Source organism: Phacochoerus africanus, chromosome 5, assembly GCF_016906955.1.
Source record: "Phacochoerus africanus isolate WHEZ1 chromosome 5, ROS_Pafr_v1, whole genome shotgun sequence".
Lineage (NCBI taxonomy): Eukaryota > Metazoa > Chordata > Mammalia > Artiodactyla > Suidae > Phacochoerus > Phacochoerus africanus.
Genome location: NC_062548.1, coordinates 124,876,715 through 124,890,343, shown reverse-complemented (window position 1 = coordinate 124,890,343; position 13,629 = coordinate 124,876,715). Strand labels below are relative to the sequence as shown.

Below are 13,629 nucleotides of genomic sequence, written 5' to 3'. Positions count from 1 at the left end.
GCCGTGAGCTGTGGTGTAGGTTGCAGACGAGGCTCGGATCCCGCATTGCTGTGGCTCTGGCGTAGGCCAGCGGCTACAGCTCCGATTCGACCCCTAGCCTGGGAACCTCCACATGCCGAGGCAGCGGCCCGAGAAATAGCAACAACAACAACAACAACAAAAGACAAAAATAATAATAATAATAATAATAACAATAAAGAGAAGGAAGAGGAAGGTGAAGACTCATGTAGAAAAAAATTTAAAGGAATATCATCATGAGACTCAAAGGAACAGGCATAGTCCTAAAGATAACTTAAGTCGGGATACAGAAAAAATTTCAAGAAAAAGTCAAATATTCCAAATACTTATTAATTAGTAAGTTACTATGAATATACAGTGTTACTATGAATATACAGTGTTACTCACTGTTGAGTAGTTTCTATCAGAGCCATCACATGTATTAGCTCACTTAATCATCACAGTGATCCCATGAGATATTATTATTTCCTTTTTAGAAATAAGGACTTGCCCATGTTGCAAAGCTACTAAGAATTCAAAAAGACCTATGTCTTTTTTGTCTATTATGACCAGGTGTAGAAGTTTATTCATTCATACACTCAATATTTTATGGGTACTTAAGAGGCAGGTACTATTCTATACACATGGAATTAATATATCAAATTAATACATTAGCGAGGAAAAGGGAAAGAAACCCGCCTTTAAGGGGCTTGCATTACAGCAAGATATAAAGTATATAGTGTGTGAGAAGGTGATGAGTTCTGTGGGGGAAAAGAAGAAAGTAGAAATTAGAGCAGGGTATTGAAGTTGGAAAGTACATGGTAGGGGATGAAAATTAATGAATAGAACTGAATTTGAAATGGTTTTTAGTGTCTGAGAACTTTGGCTTATAATAGGATAATTTAATCCAGTAATATTTATTTTGTGAATTGATACATTAGTCTTCCTTTGTCGTGTGCTTTCTGATTTTTATGTTTTCTCGATGCTTCCGTCGTTTCTTACTTTTTGCTAAGTAGCCCACTTTATTGTTAGTTCTTGTTAGTTCTAACAAGAGTTTTGAAAAGCCTTACTCTACCAATGGTTACCTTAAAATTATATATATCATAAATTTCTCTACCAATCTCAAACACAGAAAGTAAGCTCTACTTACTTACAAGGCAAGGTCATATACATGCCTTCTTATGTATTTTATTACTGAGCCTAATGCAATCAAAGTAGTATCAAAATACTTTTGTTTTATTGGCATTCCCATCATGGCTCAGCAGTTAACAAATCTGACTAGCATCCGTGAGGATGCAGGTTTGATCCCTGGCCTGTCTCAGTGGGTTAAGGATCCGGCATTGCCGTGAGCTGTGTTTTAGGTTGCAGACGTGGCTTGGATCCTGTGTGGCTATGGCTGTGGCATAGGCCAGCGGCCACATCTCTGATTCAGCCCCTAGCCTGGGAACCTCCATATGCCACGGGTGCAGCCCTAAAAAGAAAAAAAAATTGTTTTATGATTGAATAAATTAATAGTAAGTATTAACTGCATGATCATAATTCTGCCCTGGGGCCAAAGAAAGACTCTGAAGAGGGAAATAGAAACTAGAAACTGAATGGAGAGACAGGTGAAAAAATTACTGCAAAGGAACGTGTCCCTATCCCAATCCTGATAAGGACAAAATGATCTTGAAAATCTTACCCACCCTCTTCGCACATCTCTTTTTTCACTTGAAAAATAGGAAGAGTGGATTAGAAGAGTGCGTTCATTGCCTTTCATGAGTCACAGATCCTTTTGAGAAACCTATATACACTATCAATGTTTTCCACAAAAGCTTTCTATACATATATCATGAAAAAGAATGTTGACATGTTTTATAAGATTATGAAAGGCTTTTAATGTGTATATTGTAACATGCTATGAAAACACTAATGAAATATTTTATAACATTTAAAGGTAATTAGATAATTGACACATACACACAAAACCTTCTCCATATTTTATAATATAGAAATACCAAAACTCCCAAGCTAGAAGAACACATTTATCCAAAGAAAGAAACAAAAGATTTAAAAATATAAAATATTTTGAAATATTAAAGTCCAATATCTTCTTTAAAGTTCTTGTAACATTTATTTCAGATAGGGATGGAGTTGTTTAAGCTTAGCTTTTCTTGACAAACCAATTCTGATTGGTCGACTGCATGTCTTAAGAGGTAGTACTCTTGAAATTCCATGTGAAAAATTACTACCTAAAAATATAAGACAGTAGAAGTACATAAGGGAGTAAAAATCACTTATAGTGTCTATGCTTAAAATTTTTTCACTAACTTCTAATCATGACACTAGCAACAACACTTATTACTGAGTCACTTAGCTAAGTGCTTTGAACGCATTAGTTTACTTAATCCTATCTCCATTTTTTAAATATGGAAAACTCAGCATACAAACACAGACACAAAAGTAACTTGCCCAACATAAAATAACAGCTGAATAAAATCAGCATTCCAATCAGGTGCTCTAACTTAATATAAACAACAAAAATATATATATATAGTTTTTAAAGTTACCTTGATGTAAAAACCATGTTATTTTTTTCTATTAGAAGTGACTAGGCTATATTGTTAATAAATACATTTGGCTTCTAATAGAGATTATTATCAATAATAAAGCACAAATGTATTTCATCTGTTATGCATTGATGGAGAGATCTAATTTAGAAGTTTTTATTTAATATCACACTAGCATTTTCTAAAAAGTTTCAATGTTTTATGGAGGTATGTATGTTACTAAATCAGTTAACCAAACAGGCAGAATCAACTACTCATGGTAATGAAATATAAAAATACCTATAACTCTGAGTAGTTAAAAATAAATAAATAAACTGTAGTGTATGTATGTAAAGCTGGAAATGTATCAAGCTATAACGAATTAGTATGACATAACATAGCAGCATATTATATTTAAAACAGTGTAATCAACCTAACACTGAATACAAGGTAAAAATGATTTCTGGAGTTCCCGTCATGGCGCAGTGGTTAACGAGTCCAACTAGGAACCATGAGGTTGCGGGTTCGATCCCTGGCCTCGCTCAGTGGGTTGACCATCTGGCGTTGCCGTGGGCTGTGGTGTAGGTTGCAGACGTGGTTCGGATCCCGCATTGCTGTGGCTCTGGTGTAGGCCGGTGGCTACGGCTCCAATTAAACCCCTAGCCTGGGAACCTCCATATACCGCGGAAGCGGCCCTAGAAAAGGCAAAAAGCCAAAAAAAAAAAAAAGCATGATTTCTACTAGGCTGAATCAAATAGGATCTGTGTGTGTATATATGTAAACAATAATGAAATAAAATACAAAATTTAGCTGTATGTCTATAGGGAGAAAACAACACAAAATTAGCTATATATCAGTTTATGATACTTTATTCACATTAAAATTATAAAGTCAATTATAAAAACAAGAGGAAAATGTATTTCTAGATTTTTTTCATTTTTTGAACAAAAAGGGATGATCTAACTAAAATAAAATTGTTGGATGTCTGATACACTAGATTTGGTTATAAATTAGATAATTTCAGAAGTTTATGCTAAGTATACTTCTTTATTATGAAATTATTATTTCAGAACAAAGCCATGATTAGCCTTTTTGATTAGTTTTTCAAAGTATATCTTCCCTCTTTCATATTCTACTACAACAGATACTTCTGGTAGTTTTGCAATGGATAGGAAATCACTGAACCAATTTGTATCAACAGCAGGTCTTTTACAAAGCACATGACTTTACACAGTCATTGAACTGTGGTTATAAAGATATGCTTCTTTGTCTCCTTGGATTTCCTACCTTTTATTAAATAAATTATTATACCTTTTGTTATTGCTACACACTGGATTAATTTACTGCATTGCATTGTTTAACAATTCTAAACATTCAGCATAATGTCAGATATTGTTCATTTTAAAAATCAATGTAAAAGAAAAAAGTCATGAAGTTTATTAGTGGTCTTTTAGAAATAATTCTAACTCAACTGTTTTCTAAATCCTTGCAACTCAAAGTTCCATCTCAATTCAGACTTGGAACTCAAAGACCAGCAGCATCTCCATTTTCTAGGACTTTGACAGGAATGCAGAATCTTAGGGCTTACTGCACAACAAAATCAGGATTATTTTAACAAGACTCCCAAATGATCCATATGTCAAATGAAAATAAAAATGCACAACATGAGAGCTGTGAGTTTCAGTTTTATCTGGGGACTTACTGAAAACCACAGCCTGGAATATGCCTCTCAGGTAGCTCTGAGGAACTGCTCTGAAGAGGTAGGGAGGAGGTCAGCATATTTGTGATTTTGGAGAAAGGGTACAGGCAATTAAAACACATAACTCAGTAGAAGAATACTGATTAGCATGAGGAACAGATATCTTAGTTCATAATTTTAGTGCTTTTCAAAGCATGATAAGATGCGACAAATTGGGTTCATACAATTTTCTCGTGAAAATATCTAGCTATGTGAAGCCCTATTGCACTAGTTTTTCCAGAGCACAGAATGCTTTATTCCTGATCTCTGCCCCAAACTCCTTTCAGGGTGTGTTAAAGGTCAGCAAGTACAGTAGCTAATGACTCAATCCTTATAGAGCCAGATAACTAGAGATATTCCTTGGCTGACATAAAGTTAGAAAAGTATTGGTGCTAAAAGTTATATAAAGCACTGGCGCATTGGGTGGCTGGCGTATAACACACTCAAAATAATTTCAAACTACATACAAACCTTCCCCACACCACAGAGAGAGGAGAGAGAGACAAAGGTAGATAGGATGCACTGGAGAGAGTAGCAGTTAGAAACTTTAGTTGGAGGCATCAGGATGTCGGGTGGGTAGGTATCAAACAGTTAGTTAGTTATCCCCATTTCCCAGTATCTCCCAAGTTTTCCCTTACGCTGTGGATTTTAAGCCTCAAGAAGATCATTCCATTTTATGCACCTTGAAAGTAGATTCAAGACAAATATCCTAACATGATATTAAATAAGTCTGGCTGACTTCATACATTATTTTTCATATTTCATGACAGGAAGCACTTTCCCTTGTGAAGGCACAATACATATTTCTACCAACATTTCTTTTCCAATTTGGGCAGACACTTTAATCTACCTCAATATCACAATTATTATCATGATGACGATATGGGTTTGTGCTCCCTAATCTTCCTATATTCTATCACAAAATATGTTCCTAAACCCAATTTCTTCCTTTCTTGTCCAGGAAGAAATAACCCCTAACCTTCTCAGGCCAATTCCACCACCTTGCTTTTAGTCACATTGAATATTGTTCCCGCAATGATTTCCTTTATTCAGAGGAGAAGAAGTTACTCAGGAGCTTTTAATCTTCTCAGAATTTGGATTACCTTTAAGAGTATTTCATTATAAGCTAAGAAAACAGGAAATTACACAGTTCTAAAGTGATTGAATAAATGTACCAGGGACAGCATTTTACTGATAAGAAGCCAGGAGAAATGCTTTGAGAAATGACGCATCACTGAAGATATTTTGGTAAATACATTTCACCTACATCATTATTTTCTAGATCTAGTCTTCATTCTTTAGTTTGATTTTTTATAGTAATCAAAAATTTAAATGCCACAGCTTTAAGTCATGTTAATATATGTAAAGATGCTAGTTTCTTTCAAAATTACCATATAAAATATTCATATAAAGGGCCACATAATATTTAAAGGATAGAAAACAATGATAATAAATTTATAATTCTAAGTAACATCTCATCAATGAAAATCCAACTTAAATGCCTTTTTTTGTTTTTGGGCATTTACATACATTGATGTGCATATTTGATATATTTAATATATCATATAATTATTGCAATGCATCATTGCAAATATTAAAAGAGTTTTATAGAGTAAATTTCCTAATAACATTCTAAATATTTTAATTTCTAACCAGTTTTTAACTATTGGAATTTGCATTAATAAATTTTTACTGTTTACGAAAGTATTAAATTTTTCTATTTACTTTTAACAAAAGCACATTTTCCTCATGCTAAAAATGTAAGAATGCTTTAATCATTTGAGAAAGTATTATAGAAAATAACCAAAAATCTTACCTCCCTTCAGTGAATAATTAAATTTTTCTTCCTTAAATTCATCCGAGAAAAAAGCTGGCCTCTTAGGTGAAGGTTTTTCACAATCTAAAAATAAAGATCAACATACAAATGACCAACAACATATGAAAAGATGCTCAATATTGTTAATTATTAGAGAAATGAAAATCAAAAATACAATGAAGTACTATCTCATACCAGTCAGAATGGCCATCATTAATGTCTACAAATAACAAACGCTGGAGACAGTATGAAGAAAAACGTTTACACTGTTGTTGGGATGTAAATTGGTGCAGCCACAATGGAAAACAGTATGAAGATTTCCTTAAAAACAAAACAAAACAAACAAAAAAACCCAAGAGCTACCATATGATCCTGCAATTCTGCAAACCAAGAGTTACCATATGATCCTGCAGTTGGAGTTTGATTGAAACTCCAATTCAAAAAGATACATGCACCCCAGTGCTCACTGCAGCACTATTTACAATAGACAAGAAAACAGCCTAAATGTCCACCAACAGAGGAGTGGATGAAGAGGTGGTACATATACATAATGGAATACTACTCAGCCATAAAAAAGAATGAAATAATTCCACTTGCAGTATATTTACATGTGGAATCTAAAATACGACACAAAGGAACTTAACTACGAAACAGAAACAGACTCACAGACATACAGAACAGACTTGTGGTTGCCAAGGAGGGGTAGTGGGTAGGAATGGATTGTGAGTTTGGGATTAGAAGATGCAGACTCTTAAATATCGAATGGATACACAACAAGGTCCTACTGTATAGCATAGGGAACTATATTCAATATCCTGTGATAAACCATAATGGAAAAGAATATGAAAAAGAATATATCACTTTGCTGTACAGAAGAAACTAACATTGTAAATCAACTATACTTCAATAAAATAAGTTTTAAAATATCATTTGTTATAGTAAAAAATGTGTACATAAAACATTAATCTATAAACAAATCACTTTATCAGAAATAATTTTCCTCCCATTGGCTCCTAATATTTAGATAAATAAAGCAGGACATTTCCCCAAATCTCCTTTAAAAATTTCATCACTTGTTCCCTCAACTTCAGTGTGTTATTTAGTGTTTGAACAACACTTCATAGAAAAATATGCATCAATAAACACTGCCTTACACTTTATCTTTTTTGCCAATATTATATATGTGGCCTACACAGAAAAAAAGCACCATTTTTTAAAGTCTCAGAAGGGACAGTTAAAAACTAATTTCATACCTTCCTCAGAAGTAGAATAGAGTAATTCTTCCTCTGATGTTCTTAGAGAGCAATTTTCACTACGAACTTCATGTTCTCCATTTTTGGATACTGTTTTCCATTTAAATAAACTTTGGTGTTTCTTATGCATATTGGGACCCATTTTCAAACCCTTTCTTATCTTCATTGTTACCTCCTCAACATCACTATTTTCTCCAAAGTAATTTTCTTGCCCATTGTTGGTTTCCACAGTGGTTAGAATTTCATTTTCCTTACTAATTTCATGAAACATACGAAGTTCTTCAAGTACTAAATCAAATTTACTCTTCATCTCAAAATCGTTTACTATTGTCACAGAGGCTGTGGATAAACACTTGGCAGTTAAGTCCTGAAAACATTCATTGTTCCCTACACTTGAATGAGTTTCGAATTGACGATTGACACATTCTGAGGAGTCATTCTCTGGATGAAAATGCCTTGAATTAGCTAACTCACTTTCTTGCAAAATACTCTCATATTCATTTCTGTCAGCTACATTATTTTGATTAACATACTTAGTTTCTTCCATATCTACTTTCTTACTCGTTAATAAAACTGGTTGCATAGAAACCATGTCCTCCATTGAATAAAAAATATTTTTCTCTTCCTTTTTTATCTTAATATCTTCATGAACTTGGCAACCATTTATTAAACTTTGTGCTGTGACTTTTACTTCCTCCTTCAAAATTAAGTCATGTTTTCTGTCTTCAATTTCACTTAGCAAGTTTCCAAAATTTAGCACCTGAGTTATAGTCCTGGGAGTGATTTGTTCACTGTGCTTTTTGCTATAGCTTGCTGGTATAGCCTGTTGCCTAATATTGAAGAAATCTTCAAATATGTATTTAAAATTAAATCTACTGATCTGATTATGCTTTTTTTCCCCTCCAGTATATAAATCTTGGTTCTGTATGTTTATTTCATAAGTTTTTTTATTAATATATTTCTGGTCATTCTGTATAAATCGAAGACCAGACTTAACATATGTTTTAACAACTTTAGGACTACAGTGAATCCAATTTTCCACATTCGTGAGTTGTTTAAGACAATTCTTATTCTTGTAACTAGTTCCTTTTGTTAAAAAAAATTCATTGATGTCATCAAAGTCCATAAAAAGAGGAATTTTTTCATATGTTTCAAAAATTGGAAAATGCATGTTTTTAGTTGTCATACTAAAGGAACTGGTAAGTTTTCTCTTAGACTCTTCAAAAATGTGTTCAGTTTTAAATAGCTTTCTTTTCTCTAACATAGGTTTCATATTATCTTCTAATAGTCTTGAAAAAGTTAAAATTCTAGCTAGATATATAATATGGTTTTCCACTGTAACATTTTTTGGATAATTCAAATACATTATCCATTTGAAAACGCATCCCTCTTCTAATTTAGAACCGTTTTCATTTATTGTTAAAGAGTCCAAGTTATTGAGCAAAGAAGGTATGTTGGTTTTCCATATAATACTGAGAGGATCTGCAACACTGGTTTGTAAATATATGCTTAAAATATCATTCCTTCTATTGACATTCTCATTCCCAGTTATTTGATTTTGAACATCAGTTTGCTTTTTATACTTCAAAATTTCATACCAGATTAAAATACTACTATCTCTTTGGTTTCCTGAAATACTTTTATGGAAATAAAAAACTTCTGCAATGAAACTTTCAAAAATATTGCTTAAATAAAAGTCTTTTTGTGTAATGTAACATTTCAACTGTAGCATATTACCATTTTCTTCTTTACCTTTTAACCAAAAAAATTTTATTAAAACTTTTTGACTACCCAGTGTTCCTATTATGAGAGGTTCTGATTGTTCTTCATACGTTGTCATGGCTTTTGTATTGTAATAATCTTCTCTGCTTAAAAGATCTATTTCTAATAATTCTTGCAAATTCAGTATTTCTCTAGGTTTTTTCACATTTGTGCACTTAGTTTTGTAATTATCCACAACCCAACAATTTTCCCTATTTTTTCTTAAAATATGTCTAATATTATAGTCCCATCCTTGCGAGTTTTCTAATCTGGGAAATATGTAACGGTCCAAGCACAACTCTGCTTCTTCCCAGTTTGCGTTTTCTAGTTTTATACTGAAATTCTTTGCAGAGTCTCTTACATCAGACTTGATACTACTGTGGTTATAATAGTGTAAACTGATCAAGCCTTTTTTTCTTATGCAAACACTTTGATTATTGCGTGACTGGTGGTTACTTTCATAACATTCAGAAAAAATATTTTCTGCATCCATAGTTTTTTTGTCATCCTCTAAGTTTTGCCTCTTAACATCAGGTCTATTTTGAGACCAGTAAATGTTTGTGAAATCTCTAACATATGCCTCATTTTTGTCATTTTTCTTTGCTAGTTCCTTTAAATAGACAGAGGACATTTTGCTATTTAAATCAGTTGGAAACTCAGGAAGACTCATTGTGCTGCTATCTCTAAAATAACTGGTTTTGGCAATTTCTATGCTGGGCTGGTTTTGAGATTTTGATATTTTTAGTGTGGATGCTGAAACGCTAATTTCTTTTCTATTCGATGGCATAACACTGTCAGCTTTACATCTGTTCTTAATATTATGAAATGTTGAGTTGGTTTCCTTGTAAAAAGTAACATCTAAAAATGGATTTTCTGTCTGTTGTGTGTAATTATTGTCTTTCTGACTGCTGTCTCTCCCTTGGACTAAATATTGTTTTCCATCGTCGTTTTTAATCCCATGAATATCATACACAGAGGTGTTGGGCAGCTGACCAGCCTCTGCTTCAGATCTATCACTGCAATAAACACTGAAGACCTCTCTGAAATACAGTCCTGGTTCACAAGACCTTCTGGAAGACTTCAAACCAGAATCAAGATTTTGTGTAGGGAGAGACGGCAAACAACTACTCATCTCAAATTTGCTATTTTGGCACCCCAGATTACATATCTGTTTCTCACTGACGGATTTCTCCACACACGAGTCCGGGGAGTTATCAAAAGGCTCTTTAGCAGAAACCAGGAGCGCCTTGAAGGGTCTGGGCGATGGCTCCCAGACTTTTTCCGCCTCAGACAAGCGAGGCGCCAAAGGCAGCCTCCACCTCGCCTCAGAAATGCAACTCGGTTCCTCAAGACGCAACCGCTTATTACTGGGTGGTTGGGAATCAGGGTCGTCAAGAGGCAGTAAAAGGGAGGCAGGCTCCCTGAGCCCGGCAACTCTCGGCGCGCGACGTGGGAACGACATGACAGCAAACTGACGGAACCTGTCTGAGGCTCCTGCCAGGCGTCAGTGTCTTAGCGGGCGAGGGGGATCCACCCCACCCTCTAGAGCCAGCCTCGGCCCCGCCCCTGACACGCCCCTTGAGGCCTAGTCTTAGGTTCAGCCTCAAGGCTAGCCCGCCCCGACCACGCCCCAGCCACACCCCACTGCCCAGGTCTAGGCCCCGCCCCCATCCACCGGGATCCCCAGAGCGTCGTGAGGTCTCTACCTCAAAGCACCGAGCGTCTGGAGCCGTTACATTGTCTATTTTTAGCGCTCCTTGCTGCTGTTGCAACTGTAGCTGGTCTAAACTTTTTCTTCCCTCTGGTAGAATTCAAGAGAAAAGTCCGAATCTGTTTGTATTTTAAAATTCGTGAACGGAAACAGCTTTATCTTTTAAATTCTAAAATTTTATGTTTTCCTCAGAAGCGACTTCTCCACTGTTTCTCTCGAACGCTTCCTCCAGTAAAACCGTGTAGTTCCTTAAATACCAGACCACATCTGTGTCTGGAAAAACTTTTAAAAATGCTTTTAATCATCCCAGTGACATTTAAAATCATATTTCCCCTTCACTCATGAAGTGCGTTTTGGGAGAAGGCACTGGTACTTAATCTAAACATTTTAGGAAAAGTGTGGAAATTATTATTCAGATAATTATTAATCTTCACTTTAAGACTGTAAAAAAAAAGTTTTCATATGCGCTGTGGGGGTTTCTTCCCCAGTATTATAAATACAATTACCTAAAAAAAAAAAAATTATATGTTTCAGCTATCCTATTTATTGTAAGCACAAATAATCATAAAGTTCTGACTCACACATAATCTTGTAAATGTTATTTTCTTTTTCCCCTGCTTTGAGAATAATTTATTTTTTCAGTCAATTCTGAATTTTGTGACTGTCATAATAATTCCAAAGAAGAAATTTTTTCAATGTTTATTATTACTATTATATACATGTTTGTTAAGAAACGTGTAATTGCTGCTCAGCAATCAAAAACTTCAATCCCCTTGATGACTGTTTTAAATTTGATAAGTTTCATGTTCCCTGGTTTAAAAAATATATATAAGAACTACAATAATGTGTAACAGGAATCCTAATTTCAGAACCCAGAGGAGTGTAAGTGGCAAGATATGACTGGCACTCTACTTTAGGCAATAAGCTGTTCATCAGCCTCCTGTCTTACAAATACACTTAGGCATACTGTGCTTCCAATTCTAGGTATTTTTTATTACTTTAACTTGTGAATTCCTCCAGAGAAATGTTTACTTAAAGTTGTAGAAAGCCTTCCAGTACAATTAATTTATTAACGACTATAAAGAAGGATGTGGCAGTGGTTCAGATTATATGTCCACGTGTTCCCAAAGTGCTGCTTCTGTATATCTTAAGTGCCATTGCTTTTTTATCCCAGACCTTCCAAAATTCTACATTCCATTCGAATGCACTCTATTCTATACTGTCATCAGCCCATACATGGACTTGCATAGCCAAGGTGGATATAATTGGTACATTAACGTGATGTTAGAAATAAGCTTTCTATCTGCATAGTAAATGTAATGGCTTTGTGATTCTAGATTGATTTGTAACTTGGTGTTTGTCTCTTCATCCTGCTAATTTTCCCAAGAACACACCTTTTTTTTTGGCTGTGCCTGTGGCATGTGGAAGTTCTGGGCCAGGGACCCAAGCTGCAGCAGTAACAACTCTTGGATCCTTAACCTGCTGAGCCACCAGAGAACTCCAGGATACACTTTTTTAGATCTCTGTCATACCATTATTTTAAAACTATGCATTGTTTAAGGACTAGAGCTGAAATAAAACTCAGAAGTTTTCCATTTAACTTAGTTGTTTGAGAACTATGTCTGCGATGCTGTTAAGTATACAGAAATGTATAAAGTTTTTTCCCCCTATTCTGAAACACTTAAAGCAATGAAGACAGAAAATAGAAATCTTTTCCTGAACTTATTTAAACATTACATTAATGACTATGGTCATTTCAATCAACACCTGCTGAAACTACTAATGTGTGTTTTTCCCTTTATCTTTTAAATGCTACCTTGAAAATAGTTATGAGATGAAAAAAAAAAAAGGTATCTTCAACTCATCTTAATCAAAACATAAATGAGATTGTTAAAATCTTACCTATGCTTCAAAGCCCATTTCAAATGTCACATTTTTCTTTATCACTATATCTGTCCTTCCTTTGAAAACTCCTCCCTCCTTTAATAATGGTAAACTGAGCTTTAAGGCCAATACCTGGCATTCCTTTCAGCTCGGGGCCCTATTACAGATCAGCTCTGAAGGAACGATAGAATGAGTGAGTTCATGAGATAAACCCTGTCCATATTGAAAATATGACACAAGCTCCTGAAAGAATTAAGTGAGAAATTCACTCAGTACCACAGGATGCTTAAATCCAATATCCTTAGCATAGTATGGCAGATCTTCACAACCAAATGCTACCTTAATTTTTTGGCTTCATCTTTTTTTTAATTTGCCCTATGCTGCCTGCACCAGACAGTTATTTTCTTGTCTTTCCTTGATGTCCTCAATGTCCTTCTCTTTCTCCATCTGATACATTCTTATTCAGCCTAAAACGGTCCTACCCAATATTTACTTCCACTGTGAAAGCTTCTTATCTTGTCCCTGCTCTATCCAAACTCCAGGCAAAATTACTTGTATCCTCACCTGTGTTCCTATAGAACTTTATTTTCAACTGTAGTATAACACAAAATACCTTTTCTGGCGGGGGCAGGGGGCATTCTTGTGGCATGCAGAAGTTCCCAGGCCAGGGATCAAACCCACACCGTAGTGCTAAAAACCTGAAAACCGGATCCTTAAGCTGCTGAGCCATACAGGAACTCCTTAAAACCTCTTATTATATTGAGCTGTTTATATCCCCTCTACTAGACCCTGTGTTAATCAGGGCAGAGATCTAGGCATTTTTTTCCATCACCAGTGCCTCATACTAAGTACTTCAGATAATGAGAAAATAAGGAATATTACTGTTACTATACCTCTGCCAATTCAAATGGATTTAATGATGCCTTGAGAGTATTTTAAGC

General features: G+C 34.8%; 1 protein-coding gene across 2 annotated transcripts in view; it reads right to left on the bottom strand.

Moving 5' to 3' along the window:
• Positions 1–2,109: 2,109 nt before the first annotated feature.
• Positions 2,110–13,629, bottom strand: part of RAD51AP2 (RAD51 associated protein 2) — a 37,602-nt gene continuing 26,082 nt past the window's right edge. Inside the window, exons 1-3 of one of the 2 annotated variants that reach the window (XM_047779241.1) lie at positions 7,333–10,555; positions 6,080–6,163; positions 2,110–2,228 (exon numbers count right to left, since the gene is read on the bottom strand). In XM_047779241.1, the coding sequence (XP_047635197.1) occupies positions 2,110–2,228; positions 6,080–6,163; positions 7,333–10,555 (3,426 nt within the window). Of the gene's footprint in view, positions 2,229–6,079; positions 6,164–7,332; positions 10,556–13,629 lie in introns of those variants that run through there. The other variant, XR_007134819.1, reaches the window with a different exon arrangement.